Genomic DNA, 22,952 nt, shown 5'->3' on the forward strand with positions numbered 1-22,952 from the left:
ATACTGTGGCTGCTGGAAATCTGAAATAAAAACAGTAAGTGTTGGAAATACTCAGCAGGTCTGGCAGCATCTGTGGAGAGAGAAGCAGAGTTAATGTTTCAGGTCTGTGACCTTTCATCAGAAGTAAATGGGATCTCTCTGTTTAGGTATCTGAAGGGCCAAAAGTATGGACGGATCACAGAACACAGGCAGACACAAGCGACAATGAGCTAGTTTATTGTTGAAAATACAATTGTTACAAATGCAAGCTGCTCCCAGGGATGGCTGCACCACTGTGAACAACTGGAGGAGCCTAGAATTACAGGTAAACACACAAACAAAAGGAACCTGTTCACTGGGACAACAGGCTGTAAGTTAAGCATAAAATTTCCCCTATTTTTAACTACTTTAATATCTAACCAGTTTGAAAATTAAAGAGACAAGATAGATCATTTGTTCTTTGTACATTGTGCAAATTGAGTCATTCAGCAGTTACTCTGTTGTGTCCACACATATCAGTTTGCAAAGACTGAAAGGGAAGGTTGTTGGATAGGCCTGCGGGAAGTTCCCAGCAGAACGTTTAGCACATAGACGGTACATCCAGCGAGTGATGATGAGGCTTGGGAACAAACCTGAGCAAAGCATCTTGATCTATGTGGGTCAATGGATGGGAGCAGCAGGACGGGCAGTCAGTCAGAGTGGACAGAGAGAGAGTGAAGAACATTCTCAGTCAGTGTGGACAGGATGGAGGAGGGGGGAGGGAGAGGGGGGCGGGAGAGAGGGGGGAGGGAGGGGGGAAGGAGAGAGGGGGGAGGCAGAGAGGGGGGAGGGAGAGGGGGTAAGGAGGGGGAAGGAGGGGGGGAAGGAGAGAGGGGAGGGGGGGGAGGTGGGAGGGGGAAGGGGGAGGAGGGAGGGAAAGAGAGAACATTATCAGTCTGGACAGGATGACTAAATAGTAAATATGGAATTGCTGACAGAACCTCATCCCTCAAGCTGTAGAATTGATCCATTCACTAGTTTAGTTTGTGATGATACCAATCAGCAACTGATGCCAATGAAAGTGAAGAAGATATTGTTTATAAAGGACAGTAATATTTCTTGTGATACAATATAGAAACCAACAATTACTAAGATTGGATAAAATAATGAAGAAGTACTTGACCGTACAAAAAGGTGAAAGGTGAAGATCCCGCCCCCACTGTGTTGACCAGGGCAGTTGGTTCTCCTCAGGATCCTGTGTTCAGTCTGTCTGTAGTGACTGCTTGCTGCAGGAATTCAGGAAGTAATGGTCAGGGTGGTGTTCCCGCACCACTGGGGCAGGCTGCAACTATGTGCTTTCTTTGGGAGGGGGAGGTGGTGGGTGAGGGGGCTGCGTGCCAGTGGCAGTTTTGATTGAGTTGAGAGTTTTGCTGAGCCAGGTGTTTTTGGCAGCTTGGATTTCGTTGAGAAGTACTCCACGATGGTGTTCCAGCTCCTGGGAAATGCAGAGACAGGAGGCAAAGATTACAACCTGAAATAACACCTTCCCACAACCCAGAGACAGAGTCATCGCAACTGGAGAGCTATGATACACACTCCCCGATCCGGGGAGTAACTGTGCACACACACTCCCCGAACCGGGGAGTAACTGTACACACACACGCCCCGAGCCGGGGAGTTACTGTACACACACACGCCCCGAGCCGGGGAGTTACTGTACACACACGCTCACCCCGAACCGGGGAGTAACTGTACACACACACTCCCCGAGCCGGGGAGTTACTGTACACACACACTCACCCCGAGCCGGGGAGTAACTGTACACGCACACACACCCCGAACCGGGGAGTTACTGTACACACACACGCCCCGAGCCGGGGAGTTACTGTACACACACACTCACCCCGAACCGGGGAGTAACTGTACACACACACTCCCCGAGCCGGGGAGTTACTGTACACACACACTCACCCCGAGCCGGGGAGTAACTGTACACACACACACACCCCGAACCGGGGAGTTACTGCACACACACACTCACCACGAGCCGGGGAGTTACTGTACACACACACTCCCCGAGCCGGGGAGTAACTGTATACACACACACATTCCCCGAGCCGGGGAGTAACTGTACACGCACACTCACCCCGAACCGGGGAGTTACTGTACACACACACTCCCCGAGCCGGGGAGTAACTGTACACGCACACTCACCCCGAGCCGGGGAGTTACTGTACACACACACTCCCCGAGCCGGGGAGTAACTGTACACGCACACTCACCCCGAGCCGGGGAGTTACTGTACACACACACTCACCACGAGCCGGGGAGTAACTGTACACGCACACTCCCCGAGCCGGGGAGATAGTGTACATACACACTCACCCCGAACCGGGGAGTTACTGTACACGCACACTCCCCGAGCCGGGGAGTTACTGTACACGCACACTCCCCAAACCGGGGAGTAACTGTACACACACACTCACCCCGAGCCGGGGAGTTACTGTACACGCACACTCCCCGAACCGGGGAGTAACTGTACACACACACTCACCCCGAACCGGGGAGTTACTGTACACGCACACTCCCCGAGCCGGGGAGATAGTGTACACACACACTCCCCGAACCGGGGAGTAACTGTACACACACACACTCCCCGAGCCGGGGAGTTACTGTACACACACACACTCCCCGAGCCGGGGAGTAACTGTACACGCACACTCCCCGAGCCGGGGAGATAGTGTACATACACACACTCCCCGAACCGGGGTATAACTGTACACACACACTCCCCGAGCCGGGGAGTAACTGTACACACACACTCACCCCGAGCCGGGGAGTTACTGTACACACACACTCCCCGAGCCGGGAAGTAACTGTACACACACACTCACCCAGAGCCGGGGAGTTACTGTACACGCACACTCCCCGAGCCGGGGAGTAACTGTACACGCACACTCACCCCGAGCCGGGGAGTTACTGTACACGCACACTCCCCGAACCGGGGAGTAACTGTACACACACACTCCCCGAGCCGGGGAGTAACTGTACACACACACTCACCCCGAGCCGGGGAGTTACTGTACACGCACACTCCCCGAACCGGGGAGTAACTGTACACGCACACTCCCCGAGCCGGGGAGATAGTGTACATACACACACTCCCCGAACCGGGGAATAACTGTACACACACACTCCCCGAGCCGGGGAGTAACTGTACACACACACTCCCCGAGCCGGGGAGTAACTGTACACACACACTCACCCCGAGCCGGGGAGTTACTGTACACGCACACTCCCCGAACCGGGGAGTAACTGTACACACACACTCCCCGAGCCGGGGAGTAACTGTACACACACACTCACCCCGAGCCGGGGAGTTACTGTACACGCACACTCCCCGAGCCGGGGAGTAACTGTACACACACACTCACCCCGAGCCGGGGAGTTACTGTACACGCACACTCACCCCGAGCCGGGGAGTTACTGTACACGCACACTCCCCGAACCGGGGAGTAACTGTACACACACACTCACCCCGAACCGGGGAGTTACTGTACACGCACACTCCCCGAGCCGGGGAGATAGTGTACACACACACTCCCCGAACCGGGGAGTAACTGTACACACACACACTCCCCGAGCCGGGGAGTAACTGTACACACACACACTCCCCGAGCCGGGGAGTAACTGTACACGCACACTCCCCGAGCCGGGGAGATAGTGTACATACACACACTCCCCGAACCGGGGAATAACTGTACACACACACTCCCCGAGCCGGGGAGTAACTGTATACACACACACACTCCCCGAACCGGGGAATAACTGTACACACACACTCCCCGAGCCGGGGAGTTACTGTACACACACACTCCCCGAACCGGGGAATAACTGTACACGCACACTCCCCGAGCCGGGGAGTAACTGTACACGCACACTCCCCGAACCGGGGAATAACTGTACACGCACACTCCCCGAGCCGGGGAGTAACTGTACACACACACACTCCCCGAGCCGGGGAGTAACTGTACACACACACTCCCCGAACCGGGGAGTAACTGTACACACACACACTCCCCGAGCCGGGGAGTAACTGTACACACACACACTCCCCGAGCCGGGGAGTAACTGTACACACACACACTCCCCGAGCCGGGGAGTAACTGTACACACACACACTCCCCGAGCCGGGGAGTAACTGTACACACACACACTCCCCGAGCCGGGGAGTAACTGTACACACACACACTCCCCGAGCCGGGGAGTAACTGTACACACACACACTCCCCGAGCCGGGGAGATAGTGTACATACACACTCCCCCCGAACCGGGGAGTAACTGTACACACACACACTCCCCGAGCCGGGGAGTTACTGTACACACACGCCGAGCCGGGGAGTTACTGTACACACACACACTCCCCGAACCGGGGAGTTACTGTACACACACACACACACCCTGAGCCGGGGAGTAACTGTACACACACACACACACACACCCCGAGCCGGGGAGTTACTGTACACACACACACACCCCGAACCGGGGAGTAACTGTACACACACACTCTCCGAGCCGGGGAGTTACTGTACACACACACTCACCCCGAACCGGTGAGTTACTGTACACACACACTCCCCGAACCGGGGAGTAACTGTACACACACACACTCCCCAAGCCGGGGAGTTACTGCACACACACACTCCCCGAGCCGGGGAGTTACTGCACACACACACTCCCCGAGCCGGGGAGTTACTGTACACACACACTCCCCAAGCCGGGGAGTTACTGCACACACACACTCACCGAGCCGGGGAGTTACTGTACACACACACTCCCCAAGCCGGGGAGTTACAGCACACACACACTCCCCAAGCCGGGGAGTTACAGCACACACACACTCCCCGAACCGGGGAGTTACTGCACACACACACTCCCCAAGCCGGGGAGTTACAGCACACACACACTCCCCGAGCCGGGGTGTTACTGTACACATACACTCCCCGAGCCTAGGAGTTACTGTACACACACATTCACCGAGCCGGGGAGTTACTGCACACACACACTCACCGTGCCGGGGAGTTACTGCACACACACACTCCCCGAGCCGGGGAGTTACTGTACACACACTCACTCCCTGAGCCAGGGAGCTATGGCACACACATACTCCCCGAGCTGGGGAGTTACTGAACACACACACACTCCTTGTGCCAATGATAATGCACACACAAACACACTGCCTGAGCCAGGGAGTTACTGTATAGACACACACACACACACATCCACACACTCCAAGCCTCCCTTGCTTGCTCATTTCCCAAGCCTCCCTGCCTGCGCCTCATTGCTTGAGCCCCCCTCCCTCACCCTCCCTGCCAGAGCCTCCCTCCACCTCACTGCCAGAGCCTCCTTCCCCATCTCACTGCCTGAGCCTCCCTCCATCACACTGCCTGAGCCTCCCTCCATCTCAATGCCAGAGCCTCCCTCCATCTCAATGCCTGAGCCTCCCTCCATCTCACTGCCTGAGCCTCCCTCCATCTCACTGCCTGAGCCTCCCTCCATCTCACTGCCTGAGCCTCCCTCCATCTCACTGCCAGAGCCTCCCTCCATCTCACTGCCAGAGCCTCCCTCCATCTCACTGCCAGAGCCTCCCTCCATCTCACTGCCAGAGCCTCCCTCCATCTCACTGCCAGAGCCTCCCTCCATCTCACTGCCTGAGCCTCCCTCCATCTCACTGCCAGAGCCTCCCTCCATCTCACTGCCTGAGCCTCCCTCCATCTCACTGCCTGAGCCTCCCTCCATCTCACTGCCTGAGCCTCCCTCCATCTCACTGCCTGAGCCTCCCTCCATCTCACTGCCTGAGCCTCCCTCCATCTCACTGCCAGAGCCTCCCTCCATCTCACTGCCAGAGCCTCCCTCCATCTCACTGCCTGAGCCTCCCTCCATCTCACTGCCTGAGCCTCCCTCCATCTCACTGCCTGAGCCTCCCTCCATCTCACTGCCAGAGCCTCCCTCCATCTCACTGCCTGAGCCTCCCTCCATCTCACTGCCTGAGCCTCCCTCCATCTCACTGCCTGAGCCTCCCTCCATCTCACTGCCAGAGCCTCCCTCCATCTCACTGCCAGAGCCTCCCTCCATCTCACTGCCAGAGCCTCCCTCCATCTCACTGCCAGAGCCTCCCTCCATCTCACTGCCAGAGCCTCCCTCCATCTCACTGCCAGAGCCTCCCTCCATCTCACTGCCAGAGCCTCCCTCCATCTCACTGCCAGAGCCTCCCTCCATCTCACTGCCAGAGCCTCCCTCCATCTCACTGCCTGAGCCAGTGCAGGTGTTTCCTCCACTTTGGGTCTGTACCTGTATTTTGCACTTGGCCTCCACTAGTTGCAGTTTTGTCTGTGCCAGCTCCAGTTCCATCTCCCTCAGCTGCTTCTTCAGAAGCTCCTTCTCTTCGTCCACGTCCTGGTCTCTGTGTTCCTGGCCGGGCTCTGGAAGCTGCAGCTCACCGTCCTTCCTGAAGAGCTCACAGCACCGGTCACAGGACAGCACTTTGCCCTGGGGATTGAACAGAGATCAGCTGGTCCCTCAACAAGGACACTGGCTGCAGGCTTTCAGTGGCACCTGTTCACCCAGCAGAAACCTTTCAATCCTTCCACTCTGTTGGGGGACAGATGAGGTCCAGATTAAGGGGGCATCACCTTAAAATTAGAGCTAGGCTTTTCAGGAGTGATGTCAGGAAGCACTTCTTCACACAAAGGCCAGTGGAAATGTGGAACCCAAAACCCTGTTGTAACTGGGGAAAATGTCCAAACTGTGTTTGCTAGATTTTTGTTAGGTCAGGGTTTTAAGGGATATAGACCCAAGGCAGAAAGATGGAGTTAAGATGCAGAGCAGTCATGATCTAACTGAATGGCAGAACAGGCTCGGAAGGGGCTGAATGGTCTCCTTCCTTACTATTATGGTCTGGAATTCACTGCCTGAAAGGGTGATAGAAACAGATCCAGTAATAACTTGTCAAAAGGGAATTGTATATTTACATGAAAAGGAAAATTTTTCTGGGATATGGGAAAAAGTGGGACTACTCAGATAATGTTTAAGAAGGTGGATGGGGTGCCAATCAAGGGCTGATTTGTCCCGGAAGGTGTTGATCTTGTGTATTGTTTTAGCTGCACTCATGACTTGGGTCTTGTAGGTGGTGGAAAGGCTTTAAGGAGTTATGTGGTGAGTCAGTTCTGACCTGACCTGCTCTTGTAGCCAGTGTTTATGTGACTGGTCCAGTTAAGTTGTTTTTTTGGAGAGTACTGGTTTTGGTTTAGGTTTGCTGTTACACAGATACTCACATCACTAACTGTAGTACAGGATTGGTTGTTAAAGGAGAGATTAGAAAAGTTGGGATTGTTCTCCATAGAACAGAGAAGGTTAAGGGGAGTAAATAAAAACAAGAAATGCTGGAAATACTCAGCAGATCTGGCAGCATCTGTGGAAAGAGAAGCAGAGTTAACGTTTCAGGTCAGTGACTAAGTTTTGATGAAGGGTCACTGACCCGAAACGTTAACTCTGCTTCTCTTTCCACAGATGCGGCCAGATCTGCTGAGTATTTCCAGCATTTCTTGTTTTTATTTCAGATTTCCAGCATCCGCATGATTTTATGTTAAAAGGTTAAGGGGAGATTTGATAAAGGTGAGAGGTTTTGATACAGCAAATTAGGAGAAGCGCTGACAGGAAGGTCGACAACCAGAGGACATAGATTTAAGATCATTAGTAAAAGTTAATTGATGAGTTTCTGACTCCACCATCACTAAGTCTTCCTGCTTCCTCCTCTGTGTCATCGGCAAGGGTGGGTCGAGGGTCTAAAACAGGGGTAAAAAAATTGGCTTGGAATGTTTCATTACTAATGTACCATAGGGGATGTTTAAACATCAATTAATCAAATTATTAGTGGAGGGGATAACAGGGAGGGAAACAGCTGAAATAAAATGTGTCCTCTGACTTTTAAAATGGTCAATACCACCAGCACATTTCTCCAGTCACTGAGTTTTCAGTGAATCTGACTCATTGCATCATCACCATTGCACTGATCCAGAAATACGAGCTAGCTGATAAGGGAATAAATGTGACTGATCAAAATCAATATGAGGTTGCAGAAAGTTGCAACTGCTGTTGAACACATCCTGTTCCGCCATTCGATTAGATCATGACTGATCTGTATCTGAAATTCATCTAACTGCCTTGACTCTACATCCCGGACATCCTCTGACCCGACAAAAATCTCGCAGTCATATTCTTGAAAACTCCAGCTGACTCCCAGTGCCCACAGCTTTTTTGGGGAGAGTGTTCCAGATTTCCACTCCCCTTTGTGTGAAGAAATGCTTCCTGACATCACAGGGTGGCGCAGTGGCGCGCACCCCAGCCTCACAGCTCCAGCGACCCAGATTCAGTTCTGGGTACTGCCTGTGCGGAGTTTGCAAGTTCTCCCTGTGACCGCGTGGGTTTTCGCCGGGTGCTCTGGTTTCCATCCCACAGCCAAAGACTTGCAGGTTGATAGGTAAATTGGCCATTGTAAATTGCCCCTAGTGTAGGTAGGTGGTAGGAGAATGGTGGGGATGTGTAGAGAATATGGGGTTAATGTAGGATTAGTAAAAATGGGTGGTTGTTGGTCGGCACAGACTCGGTGGGCCGAAGGGCCTGTTCCAGTGCTGTATCTCCAAATAAATAAATCACCCCAAAGGGCCAAGCTCGAACCTGAATGTTTTGCCCTCTTGTTCTGGACTCCCCACCAGAGGAAATCATTTCTCTATCAAATCACTAACATTTTAAACAGTTCTCCCCTCAATCTGCTGAACTCTAGTGTATATAAATCGAATCTATGTAACCTGTCCTTATACTTGAACCTTCTAAACCCCAGTAACATCCTGGTGGCTGCATCCACTCCAAAGTGAATATATCCTTCCTCAGGTGTAATTCCCAGAACCTAAAAAAATCTTCCATTTCAACAGCACCTTCAGGATGTCTCAAGTGCTTTACAGCCAATGAAGTATTTCCGAAGTGCATTACAGTCGTAGTATAGGAAACACAGCAGCCAATTTGCACACAGCAATCTCCCACAACCAGCAATGTGATACTGGCCAGGTAATCTGTTTTTCGTGAAGTTAACTGGGGGATTAACATTGGCCAGGAACCAGGAGAATTCCCTGCTCTTTTTCAAAATAGTGTCATTGGGTCTTTTACATCCACCTGAGGGGGCAGATGGGGCCTTGCTTTAATGTCTCACCTGAAAGACAGTACCTTCAACACTGCAGCATTCCCTCAGTTCTGCACTGGAGTGTCAGTCTAGGTTTTTGTGCTCAGGTATCTGGAGTGGAACTTGAAGCCATAACCTTCTGACTCAGAGACAAGAGTGCTACCCACTGAAACAAGGCTGACCTCTGAAACCCAACAGAGCTTTAATAACTGTCACATATCTTCTGCATCTTTATATTCTGCTGTCCAAGATGTAGGCCAATATTCCATTAGCTTTTTAGAGCAAGAACAGAAAATGTTGGAAACAGCAGGTCTGGCAATATCCTTGGAGAGAGAAACAGAATAAACATTTCAGGTCGATGACCTTTCATCAGAACTGGGCCTTTCAGAGTTTCTTGTGAAACCCCCAGCCCCCCAGCTCCAGCTGCTAGACCCATGGGTGTGATTGGGAAGATACTATCAAGGCACTGGCAAACCTCGTCCAGCTGGTGAGGACTCAATACAAAACCTCAATATTTACTTCCCCACACCATCTGCTCCAGGAGGTGACTCCAAGATGACATTGTTTCGGGCAGATGACTAGAGAGACCGTTTCATTGACTCGAAGGTGGAGGAATATGTCCTGTCCCTGGGGCTGGGATTCTTCCCATCCAGCTCCAACACAACATGAAGCGGGTGCACAAACAGAGCTCTGTGCTAGTTAGCAGTGCTGATTTAAGTGGTTAAGCTCAGTGATACTGTCCTACGCACACTTAGTGATGTTGCTGAGTGAGAGACTGGGGCCTGTCACTGGGTACTGAGCTGATAGTTAAGAGTTTCTGTCATAGACCACACTTGGTGACAATGGATGGGACATTCAGAGGCTGCTCAGCGAGAGTCAGCCATCTCTTACCTTCACTATCTCCAGCTCTTCCTTACTCGCAGCCTGCTGCTTCTCCAAACGCGTGCTCAACTGGGAACAAATCTGATCAGAACAAGAGGAAAACTTACTGCTGGTTTTGTTATTCAACACGGTGAATGAACATTTCACACAGACAGGGAGGGATATAGGGGAATTCCAGACACTTCCACAATACAGAACCTCAATATTTACAACCCCACACGATCCGCTCCAGATAGACACTGGCTGGCCCCAGGATACTGACTACCAGCAGTGTTTGGAGCTGGTTGAAGATTAGCATCCCATTGAAATAAGGGAGGTAACAGACATTTCCTACAGTCTGGTCCTCGTACACCGTCAGTCGAAACACAAGCTGCTCGGCATCAATCTTGCAGCAGCTGCAGAGTATCAAAAACCGGCAATCTTTGTGTATATACCTGTTTGTATTCCGAAATGATCGCACTCGTCTTCCTGACTTCAGATTCAGCTTTCTCTAACTCCCTGCGGAAAACTTCTTTAATCTGTGATGGAGAAAGAGAAGTAGGAAATCAGACAACAGACCACAGAGACTCAGTCAGTATCAAGCAATAACCACAGGATGGGGCCGCAGTCCCACACCAATGCACAGTCCCACTCTCAGTCACAAAGTCCGGGCTTCATTCCCGCTCCCAGTGAGAGTCCAGGGCTCACTCACACACCCAGAGCCTAGGCCTCACTCACTACAGACCTCCAAATATTGAAACTGAGAGAAGCAATTGTGCAGGGAAATCACAGTTCTTTATAGAGTGGTGATATTCGGGGGGAGGGCTTTAATTACCCAAACACAGATTGGGATAAAAACAAAAAATGCTGGAAATACTCAGCAGGTCTGGCAGCATCTGTGGAGACAGAAGCAGAGTTAACGTTTCAGGTCGGTGACCTTTCATCAGAACTGGCAAAGGTTAGAAATGTAATAGGTTTTAAGCAAATAAAGCAGGGGTGGGGCAAAAGATAACAAAAGGGAAGGTGTTGATAGGGCAGAGGGCCACAGAGAATAATTGGCAAGATGGTCATGGAGCAAAGGCAAACGGTGTGTTAATGGTGTGCTGAAAGACAAAGCGTTAGTGCAGAGAGGATGTTAATTGACAGAAAAATGAACAGCCCTAGCCAAAAGCCCAAACATAAAAAAAAACAGTGGGCAGGCACATGGTAAAAAAACATGAATGATGAAACAAAAACAACAAAAAATAACAAATAAAAATAAAAATAAGGGGGGCCAGCCATGCTCTGAAATTATTGAACTCAATGTTCAGTCCGGCAGGCTGTATCATGCCTAGTCAGTAAATGAGATGCTGTTCCTCGAGCTTGCGTTGATGTTCACTGGAACACTGCAGCAATCCCAGGACAGAGATGTGGGCATGAGAGCAGGGGGGAGTGTTGAAATGGCAAGCAACCGGAAGCTCGGGGTCATGTTTTCGCACTGAGCGGAGGTATTCTGCAAAGCGGCTACCCAATCTGCGTTTGGTCTGCTCAACGTAGAGACCACACTGTGAGCAGCGAATACTACATTGAAAGAAGTACAAGTAAATCGCTGCTTCACCTGAAAGGAGTGTTTGGGGCCTTGGATAGTGAGGAGAGAGGAGGTAAATGGGCAGGCACTACACCTCCTGCGATTGCATGGGAAGACGCTGTGGGAAGAGGATGAGGTGTCAGGGGTAATGGAGGAGTGGACAGATCCCTTCGGAATGCTAGATATATTGGGATAATGTTAGAGTACAGCGTAAGGAGGGGGAGGAGTTTCCAAAATGTGTTCAGGAGAATTTTCTGGACCAGTATGTTCTCAGTCCGACTGGAAAGGAGGCATTGCTGGATCTGGTGCTGGGAAATGATGTGGACCAAGTGGACCAAGTGTCTGTGGGGGAGCACTTGGGTAAGAGTGATCATAGTATCATGAGGTTTAGATTAGCAATGGAGAATGGCAAGGAACAATCTAAAGTAGAAGCTTGAAATTGGAAGAGGCTCTCTTCAATGGAATGAGAGGGAATCTAGGTAGGGTAAAATGGAAACAAAGTTTGACAGGAAAACATGTTACAGAACAATGGGTGATCTTTTGAAGAGGAGAAATTTCAGGTACAGGCTAGACACATGCCAACAAGGGCGAAAGGTAAGGGACCCAAAGTCACCGCTCCTTGGATGACGAGAGAGATAGAGAATATAATGAAACTTAAAAAAAGGGTGTTTATGGCATGTCAGGTGAATTCTTCTAGCAAGATACAGGTCAAATACAATAAGCTGAGAGGGAAGGTGAAGAGGAAAATATGAACATACAAATTAGGAGCAGGAGTAGGCCACTCGGCCCTGCTCTGCTATTCAGTAAGTTCATGGCTGAACTGATTACTCCACATTTCCACCTATCCCCGATAACCTTTCACCCCCTTGCTTATCAAGAATCTATCTACCTCTGCCTTAAAAATATCCAAAGACTCTGCTTCCACTGACTTTTGAGGAAGAGAATTCCAAAGACTCTCAACCCTCTGCGAGAAAAAATTTCTCCTCATCTCTGTTTTAAATGGGCGACCCCTTATTTTTAAACAGTGACCCCTAGTTCTAGATTCTCCCACAAGGGGAAACATCTTTTCCACATCCACCCTGTCAAGACCCCTCAGGATCTTATATGTTTCAATCAAGTCGCCTCTTACTCTTCTAAATTCCAGCGGATACAAGCCTAGTCTGTCCAATCTTTCCTCATAATATAGCCCGCCCATTCGAGATATCAGTCTAGTAAACCTTCTTTGAACTGCTTCCAATGCATTTACATCCTTCCTTAAATAAGGAGACCAGTACTGTACACAGTAATCCAAATGTGGTCTCACCAATGCCCTGTATAGCTGAAGCATAACCTCCCTAATTCCCCACGCGATAGATGATAGCATCCTATTAGTTTTCCTAATTATGTGCTGTACCTGCATACTAACCTTTTGCGATTCATGCACGAGGACGCTCAGATCCTTCTGCATCTCAGAGCTCTGCAATCTCTCACCATTTAGATAATATGCTTCTTTTTTATTCTTCGTGCCAAAATGGACAACTTTGCATTTTCCCACATTATACTCCATCTGCCAGATATTTGCCCACTCACTTAACCTATCTATATCCCTTTGTAACCTCCTTATGTCCTCTTCACAACCTACTTTCCTACCTATCTTTATGTCATCAGCAAATTTAGCAACCATACCTTTGGTCTCTTCATCGACGTCATTTATAAATGACTTATATAAATGAAAATAAGACTGGCAAAGAGAGAATATCAGAATTGAATGTCAGTTAACTTAATAGAAACCCAAAAATCTTTTACCAGCATGTACATAATAAGCGGCTAATGAAAGGCAGGCTGGGGCCAATTAGGGACAAAGAGGGTGATATATGCTTAGAGGTGCAGGGCAAGGCTAGAATACTTAGAGTACTTTGCATCAGTATTTACTAAGGAAGAGGATGTTGAAAAAATATCAGTAGAAGCGGAGATGGTAGAGGTAATGGATGGGGTGAAAATTGATAGGCAGGATGTACTGGAAGTGCATAGAGTGGATAAGTCACCTGGTCTAGATAGCTTGCATCCCAGGTTGCTAAAGGACGTGGGGGTGGAGAGAGCGGAAGGGCTTGCTATGATCTTCTAATCTTCCCTAGATATGGGGGAGCTGCCAGACGATTGGAGAGTAGCAAATGTGACAGCCTTATTCAAGAATAGGTGTAAGAACATTCTTACTGTCTACAAGCCAGTCAGTTTAACATCAGTGGTGGGTTAGGTTTTAGAAAAAATAATCATGGGGAAAAAAAATCAACCGACGCTTGGGGAGATTTGAGCTAATTAAGGAGGGAGCACAGATTTGTAAAAAGCAGGCCATGCTTGACTAATCGAATTGATTTTTTTTGATGACGTGACAGAGAAGGTCGATGACGGGAATGCGGTGGATGTTGTTTATATGTATTTTTAGAAAGCTTTTGACAAAGTAACACAAAAGGCTGGTTATACAAAACTGAGGCTCTTGGAATAGGAGGGTCAGTGTCAGCTTGGATAAAAAAAAGTAAGGACAGAAAACAGTGAGTAGTGGTAAATGGTTGTTTTTCAGACTGGAAGATGGTAGACAGTGGTGTTCCTCAAGGGTCAGTGCTAGGACCACTGCTTTTTTTGCTATATATATATTACTTAGATATTGGAATGCAGGTAAACTTTAAAAATTTGCCAATTATACCAAACTTGAAGGTGTGGCAGACAGTGAGAATGATACAAATCGACAAACAGGACACAGATAGGCTAGCGGAATGGGCAGAGATGGCAGATGGAATTTAATACAAAGAAATGGGAAGTGATGCATTTTGACAAAAGGGATAGGGAGGGCCAATATAGACTTAATGGCAGAGTTCTAAAGAGGGAAAGGGACCGAGGGACCTGGGGGTTCATGTACATAGATCTTTGAAGCTGGCAGGACATAGTGAGAGAGTGGTTAACACAGCATATGGGATCTTGGGCTTCATAAAAAGAAGAATTGAGTACAAAAGCAGGGAAGTTATGCTGAACCTTTATAAAGCTCTGGTTATGTCACAACTAGAGTATTGTGTCCAGTTCTGGTCACCACACTTCAGGAAGGATGTGAGGGTCCTTGAGAGGGTGCAGAGGAGATTTATCAGAATGGTTCCAGGAATGAGGATTTTAGCTACAAGCTTGGGTTGGAGAAGCTGGGGTTGTTCTCCTTGGAGCAAAGGTGATTGAGGGGAGATCTGATAGAGGTGTACAAGATTATGACAGGTTTGGAAAAGGTAGACAAAGAAAAACTGTTCCCATTAACTGATGGTATAAGGACTAGGGGACACGGATTGAAGGTTTTGGACAAAAGATGCAGGGGGGAATGTGAGGAAGATCTTTTTTATACGGTGAGTGGTAATGACCTGGAACTTGCTTCTACAACGGTGGTGGAAATGGAGATGATGAATGATTTCAAAAGTAAATTAGATGGGCACTTGAGGGAAATAAAATTACATGGCTACGGGGTAAAGCAGGGGAATAGGACTGACTGGATTCTCTACTGAGAGCCAGCATAGACTCGATGGGCTGAATGGCCTCCTTCTGTGCCACTATGATTCTATGACACCCAAACCCAGAACCCGGGCCTCGCTACCACGCCCAGAATCCGGGCCTGCACTCCCACGCCCAGAACCCGGGCCTTCGCTCCCACGGCCAGAACCCGGGCCTTCGCTCCCACGCCCAGAACCCGGGCCTTCGCTCCCACGCCCAGAACCCGGGCCTTTGCTCCCACGCCCAGAACCCGGGCCTTCGCTCCCTCGCCCAGAACCCAGGCCTTCGCTCCCTCGCCCAGAACCCGGGCCTTCGCTCCCACGCCCAGAACCCGGGCCTTCGCTCCCACGCCCAGAACCCGGGCCTTCGCTCCCACGCCCAGAACCCGGGCCTTCGCTCCCACGCCCACAACCCGGACTTCGCTCCCACATGCCAACACCTGTCCTTTCCAAACCTGTGCTGACTCTTCTTCCTGTCTCCTCTTTTCATCTTCTGTCTCCACCAGCTTCTGTTTAGTTTGCAAGAGTTCCTTGTTGAGAACATCGGCCTTGTCTTCAATCTGTGTGGGTAAAATAAGAATGGTGTTAGTTTGCAGAGTGAGTACTTTCACCATGCTTTATCAGACCAGACTTTTTGATGCTCTACATAATTTCTGGGGTGAACATGACTTGTTGCAGAGGTAGAGTTTCATTAGATCTCAGACTTCTGAACAGGCATCACCAGCCACACCGTGCATTACAACTTAATAAACACACAACTTTCACTGATGTTACAGCACTGTCAGCCTTGGTTCAATGAGTAGCACTCCCACCTTTCAGACAGAAGGTTGTGGGTTCAAGTCCCACGCCAGAGATATAAGCACATAATCCAGGCTGACACTCCCAGTGCAGTATTGAGGGAGTGCCGCACTGTCAGAGGTATCGTCTTTCAGTTGAGGCACTAATCTGAAGTTCCCTATGCCCTGTCAGGTGGATGTAAAAGCTGCTATTTCAAAGAACAGAGGAGTTCTCCCTGATGTCCTGGTCAATATCAATCTCTCGACCAACATCACTAAAACTCATTATCTGGTTATTATTACATTGCTACCCCTGGGATCATGCTGTGCATTGTCTGGCTGCCGCATTTCCTAGATTACATAAGTAGCTACATTTTGGAAGTACCTCATTGGCTAAAGGTGCATGGGGACGTTCTGAGAGGCATTCTATATATGCAAGACTTTATATTTTCAGGCCTTTATGCAGGTTGCCTGTGAGCACACAGTGTACATCAGACCAGTTACTTCCCTCACCTGATCCAGGTCACTCCTCAGGGCGATCTTGCTGGTCACAAGTTCATGTGCCAAGTCATCATTCTCCTGCTCCAGGCGCAGGCTCGCCTCTTGCAGCCGCCGATTCTCTCTCTGTAGGGAATAAATCGAGAGAGGTCCAGTCACTCAGCAGCGGCAAGGCTTCAGCACGACAGTGCTCCAACACTCACTCTCACTGCCACACCCAGTCACGGGGCCTGGGCCTCACTCTCACTGCCACAGCCAGTCACGGGGCCTGGGCCTCACTCTCACTGCCACACCCAGTCACGGGGCCTGGGCCTCACTCTCACTGCCACATACAGTCACGGAGCCTGGGCCTCACTCTCACTGCCACACACAGTCACGGGGCCTGGGCCTCACTCTCACTGCCACATACAGTCACGGTGCCTGGGCCTCACTCTCACTGCCACACACAGTCATGGGGCCTGGGCCTCACTCTCACTGCCACACCCAGTCACGAGGCCTGGGCCTCACTCTCACTGCCACACCCAGTCACGGAGCCTGGGCCTCACTCTCACTACCACGCCCAGTCACGGAGCCTGGTCCTCACTCTCACTACCACACCCAGTCACAGAGCCTGGGCCTCACTCTCACTGCCACACCCAGTCACGGAGCCTGGGCCTCACTCTCACTGCCACACCCAGTCACAGAGCCTGGGCCTCACTCTCACTACCACGCCCAGTCACAGAGCCTGGGCTTCACTCTCACTGTCACACCCAGTCACAGAGCCTGGGCCTCACTCTCACTACCACACCCAGTCACAGAGCCTGGGCCTCACTCTCACTGCCACACCCAGTCACAGAGCCTGGGCCTCACTCTCACTGCCACACCCAGTCACAGAGCCTGGGCCTCACTCTCACTACCACACCCAGTCACAGAGCCTGGGCCTCACTCTCACTACCACACCCAGTCACAGAGCCTGGGCCTCACTCTCACTACCACACCCAGTCACAGTGCCTGGGCCTCACTCTCACTACCACGCCCAGTCACAGAGCCTGGGCCTCACTCTCACTACCACACACAGTCACAGAGTCTGGGTCTCACTCTCACTACCACGCCCAGTCACAGAGCCTGGGCCTCACTCTCTGAGGGGATAGTAACAGAGAGACAAGAGATCGTCGACACTGGGGATAAAGACAGGGACACAAAGATAGGAGGCAGTTTGGGACAGGGAGAGGAGAAGAACTTGCGGAGACAGAAACAGGGACAGGTGGAGACACTGAGGAGAGAGAATCAGCGACACAGAGCTAGGAGACACCTCATGGATAGAGACAGAAAGAGAGAGATAGGAGACTCTGCGGAGATAGAGACAGAGATAGGAGACACTGTGGAGAGAGAAAGAGGGGCACAGAGCCAGGAGGCAGTTCAGGAATAGAGACATAGAGAGACAGAGTTAGGAAATACCGCGGGGATAGAGACAGGGACACATATAGGAAACACTGCAGAGGTAAAGGGACAGAGATAGGAGACAGTTCAGGGATAGAGACAGAGATAGGAGACACTGCAGGGCTAGAAACAAAGTCACAGAAATAGGAGACATTGTGGGGTCAGAGACAGGGACACACAGATCGGAGACAGGGACACAGAGATAGGAGACACTGTGGATAGAGACAGGGAGATAGAGATAGGAGACACTGCAGGGATAGAGATAGGGAGACAGAGATAGGAGACACTGGGGATAGGGACAGGAACACAGAGATAGGAGACACTGTGGATAGAGACAGAAATACAGAGATAGGATACACTGCAGGGATAGAGATAGGGAGACAGAGATAGGAGACACTGTGGATAGAGTTAGGGAGACAGAGATAGGAAACACTGGGGATAGGGACAGGAACACAGAGATAGGAGACAGTGTGGATAGAGATAGGGAGTCAGAGATAGGAGACACTGTGGATAGAGATAGGGAGACAGAGATAGGAGACACTGTGGATAGAGACAGGGAGACAGAGATAGGAAACACTGGGGACAGGGACAGGAACACAGAGATAGGAGACACTGTGGATAGAGATAGGGAGACAGAGATAGGAGACACTATGGATAGAGATAGGGAGACAGAGATAGGAGACACTGTGGATAGAGACAGAGACACAGAGATAGGAGACACTGCAGGGATAGAGATAGGGAGACAGAGATAGGAGACACTGTGGATAGAGACAGAGACACAGAGATAGGAGACACTGCAGGGATAGAGATAGGGAGACAGAGATAGGAGACACTGTGGATAGAGATAGGAAGACATAGATAGGAAACACTGGGGATAGGGACAGGAACACAGAGATAGGAGACACTGCGGGGATAGAGACAGAGATAGGAAACACTGGGGATAGGGACAGGAACACAGAGATAGGAGACACTGTGGACAGAGACACAGAGATAGGAGACACTGCAGGGATAGAGATAGGGAGACAGAGATAGGAAACACTGGGGATAGGGACAGGAACACAGAGATAGGAGACACTGGAGATAGGGACAGGAACACAGAGATAGGAGACACTGGAGATAGGGACAGGAACACAGAGATAGGAGACACTGTGGATAGAGATAGGGAGACAGAGATAGGAGACACTGTGGATAGAGACAGCGACACAGTGTTAGGAGACACTGCAGGGATAGAAAAAGAGATAGGAGACACTGCGGGGATAGAGACAGAGAGACAGAAATAGGAGACACTGCGGGGATAGAGACAGGGAGACAGAGATAGGAGACACTGCGGGGATAGAGAGAGAAAAGAGATAGAAGTCACTGCAGGGATAGAGACAGGGAAACAGAGATAGGAGACACTGTGGATAGGGACAGGAACAGAGATAGGAGACACTGTGGATAGAGACAGCGACACAGTGTTAGGAGACACTGCAGGGATAGAAAAAGAGATAGGAGACACTGCGGAGATAGAGAGAGAGAGACAGAAATAAGAGACACTGCGGGGATAGAGACAGGGAGACAGAGATAGGAGACACTGGGGATAGGGACAGGAACACAGAGATAGGAGACACTGTGGATAGAGACAGGGAGATAGAGATAGGAGACACTGTGGATAGAGACAGGGAGACAGAGATAGGAAACACTGTGGATAGAGACAGAGAAACAGAGATAGGAGACACTGCAGGGATAGAGATAGGGAGAGAGAGATAGGAGACACTGTGGATAGAGACAGAGAAACAGAGATAGGATACACTGCAGGGATAGAGATAGGGAGACAGAGATAGGAGACACTGTGGATAGAGATAGGGAGACAGAGATAGGAGACACTGTGGATAGAGACAGGGAGACAGAGATAGGAGACACTGTGGATAGAGACAGGGAGACAGAGATAGGAAACACTGGGGATAGGGACAGGAACACAGAGATAGGAGACACTGTGGATAGAGACAGAGATAGGAGACACTGCAGGGATAGAGATAGGGAGACAGAGATAGGAGACACTGGGGATAGGGACAGGAACACAGAGATAGGAGACACTGTGGATAGAGACAGAAATACAGAGATAGGATACACTGCAGGGATAGAGATAGGGAGACAGAGATAGGAGACACTGTAGATAGAGTTAGGGAGACAGAGATAGGAAACACTGGGGATAGGGACAGGAACACAGAGATAGGAGACAGTGTGGATAGAGATAGGGAGACGGAGATAGGAGACACTGTGGATAGAGATAGGGAGACAGAGATAGGAGACACTGTGGATAGAGACAGGGAGACAGAGATAGGAAACACTGGGGATAGGGACAGGAACACAGAGATAGGAGACACTGTGGATAGAGACAGAGACAGAGATAGGAGACACTGCAGGGATAGAGATAGGGAGACAGAGATAGGAGACACTGGGGATAGGGACAGGAACACAGAGATAGGAGACACTGTGGATAGAGACAGAAATACAGAGATAGGATACACTGCAGGGATAGAGATAGGGAGACAGAGATAGGAGACACTGTGGATAGAGTTAGGGAGACAGAGATAGGAAACACTGGGGATAGAGATAGGAACACAGAGATAGGAGACAGTGTGGATAGAGATAGGGAGACAGAGATAGGAAACACTGGGGACAGGGACAGGAACACAGAGATAGGAGACACTGTGGATAGAGATAGGGAGACAGAGATAGGAGACACTGTGGATAGAGATAGGGAGACAGAGATAGGAGACACTGTGGATAGAGACAGAGACACAGAGATAGGAGACACTGCAGGGATAGAGATAGGGAGACAGAGATAGGAGACACTGTGGATAGAGATAGGGAGACAGAGATAGGAAACACTGGGGATAGGGACAGGAACACAGAGATAGGAGACACTGCGGGGATAGAGACAGAGATAGGAAACACTGGGGATAGGGACAGGAACACAGAGATAGGAGACACTGTGGATAGGGACAGGAACACAGAGATAGGAGACACTGTGGATAGAGATAGGGAGACAGAGATAGGAGACACTGTGGATAGAGACAGGGAGACAGAGATAGGAGACACTGTGGATAGAGACAGGGAGACAGAGATAGGAAACACTGGGGATAGGGACAGGAACACAGAGATAGGAGACACTGTGGACAGAGACACAGAGATAGGAGACACTGCAGGGATAGAGATAGGGAGACAGAGATAGGAAACACTGGGGATAGGGACAGGAACACAGAGATAGGAGACACTGGAGATAGGGACAGGAACACAGAGATAGGAGACACTGGAGATAGGGACAGGAACACAGAGATAGGAGACACTGTGGATAGAGACAGCGACACAGTGTTAGGAGACACTGCAGGGATAGAAAAAGAGATAGGAGACACTGCGGGGATAGAGACAGAGAGACAGAAATAGGAGACACTGCGGGGATAGAGACAGGGAGACAGAGATAGGAGACACTGCGGGGATAGAGAGAGAAAAGAGATAGAAGTCACTGCAGGGATAGAGACAGGGAAACAGAGATAGGAGACACTGTGGATCGGGACAGGAACACAGAGATAGGAGACACTGTGGATAGAGACAGCGACACAGTGTTAGGAGACACTGCAGGGATAGAAAAAGAGATAGGAGACACTGCGGGGATAGAGAGAGAGAGACAGAAATAAGAGACACTGCGGGGATAGAGACAGGGAGACAGAGATAGGAGACACTGGGGATAGGGACAGGAACACAGAGATAGGAGACACTGTGGATAGAGACAGGGAGATAGAGATCGGAGACACTGTGGATAGAGACAGGGAGACAGAGATAGGAAACACTGTGGATAGAGACAGAGAAACAGAGATAGGAGACACTGCAGGGATAGAGATAGGGAGAGAGAGATAGGAGACACTGTGGATAGAGACAGAGAAACAGAGATAGGATACACTGCAGGGATAGAGATAGGGAGACAGAGATAGGAGACACTGTGGATAGAGATAGGGAGACAGAGATAGGAGACACTGTGGATAGAGACAGGGAGACAGAGATAGGAGACACTGTGGATAGAGACAGGGAGACAGAGATAGGAAACACTGGGGATAGGGACAGGAACACAGAGATAGGAGACACTGTGGATAGAGACAGAGACAGAGATAGGAGACACTGCAGGGATAGAGATAGGGAGACAGAGATAGGAGACACTGGGGATAGGGACAGGAACACAGAGATAGGAGACACTGTGGATAGAGACAGAAATACAGAGATAGGATACACTGCAGGGATAGAGATAGGGAGACAGTGATAGGAAACACTGGGGATAGGGACAGGAACACAGAGATAGGAGACACTGGAGATAGGGACAGGAACACAGAGATAGGAGACAGTGTGGATAGAGATAGGGAGACGGAGATAGGAGACACTGTGGATAGAGATAGGGAGACAGAGATAGGAGACACTGTGGATAGAGACAGGGAGACAGAGATAGGAAACACTGGGGATAGGGACAGGAACACAGAGATAGGAGACACTGTGGATAGAGATAGGGAGACAGAGATAGGAGACACTGTGGATAGAGATAGGGAGACAGAGATAGGAGACACTGTGGATAGAGACAGAGACACAGAGATAGGAGACACTGCAGGGATAGAGATAGGGAGACAGAGATAGGAGACACTGTGGATAGAGATAGGGAGACAGAGATAGGAGACACTGTGGATAGAGATAGGGAGACAGAGATAGGAAACACTGGGGATAGGGACAGGAACACAGAGATAGGAGACACTGCGGGGATAGAGACAGAGATAGGAAACACTGGGGATAGGGACAGGAACACAGAGATAGGAGACACTGTGGATAGAGATAGGGAGACAGAGATAGGAGACACTGTGGATAGAGACAGGGAGACAGAGATAGGAGACACTGTGGATAGAGACAGGGAGACAGAGATAGGAAACACTGGGGATAGGGACAGGAACACAGAGATAGGAGACACTGTGGACAGAGACACAGAGATAGGAGACACTGCAGGGATAGAGATAGGGAGACAGAGATAGGAAACACTGGGGATAGGGACAGGAACACAGAGATAGGAGACACTGGAGATAGGGACAGGAACACAGAGATAGGAGACACTGGAGATAGGG

The 22,952-nt window shown here is 50.1% G+C and overlaps 1 protein-coding gene across 1 annotated transcript in view; it reads right to left on the reverse strand.

Moving 5' to 3' along the window:
• Positions 1-200: 200 nt before the first annotated feature.
• Positions 201-22,952, reverse strand: part of rabgap1l2 (RAB GTPase activating protein 1-like 2) — a 52,177-nt gene continuing 29,425 nt past the window's right edge. Inside the window, exons 2-7 of the mRNA XM_068037995.1 lie at positions 16,411-16,521; positions 15,577-15,681; positions 10,510-10,593; positions 10,085-10,156; positions 6,310-6,507; positions 201-1,453 (exon numbers count right to left, since the gene is read on the reverse strand). Of these exons, the coding sequence (XP_067894096.1) occupies positions 1,307-1,453; positions 6,310-6,507; positions 10,085-10,156; positions 10,510-10,593; positions 15,577-15,681; positions 16,411-16,521 (717 nt within the window). The 3' untranslated portion in view covers positions 201-1,306. The remainder of the gene's footprint in view (positions 1,454-6,309; positions 6,508-10,084; positions 10,157-10,509; positions 10,594-15,576; positions 15,682-16,410; positions 16,522-22,952) is intronic.

The sequence above is a fragment of the Heterodontus francisci genome, chromosome 8, assembly GCF_036365525.1.
Source record: "Heterodontus francisci isolate sHetFra1 chromosome 8, sHetFra1.hap1, whole genome shotgun sequence".
NCBI classification, from domain to species: domain Eukaryota; kingdom Metazoa; phylum Chordata; class Chondrichthyes; order Heterodontiformes; family Heterodontidae; genus Heterodontus; species Heterodontus francisci.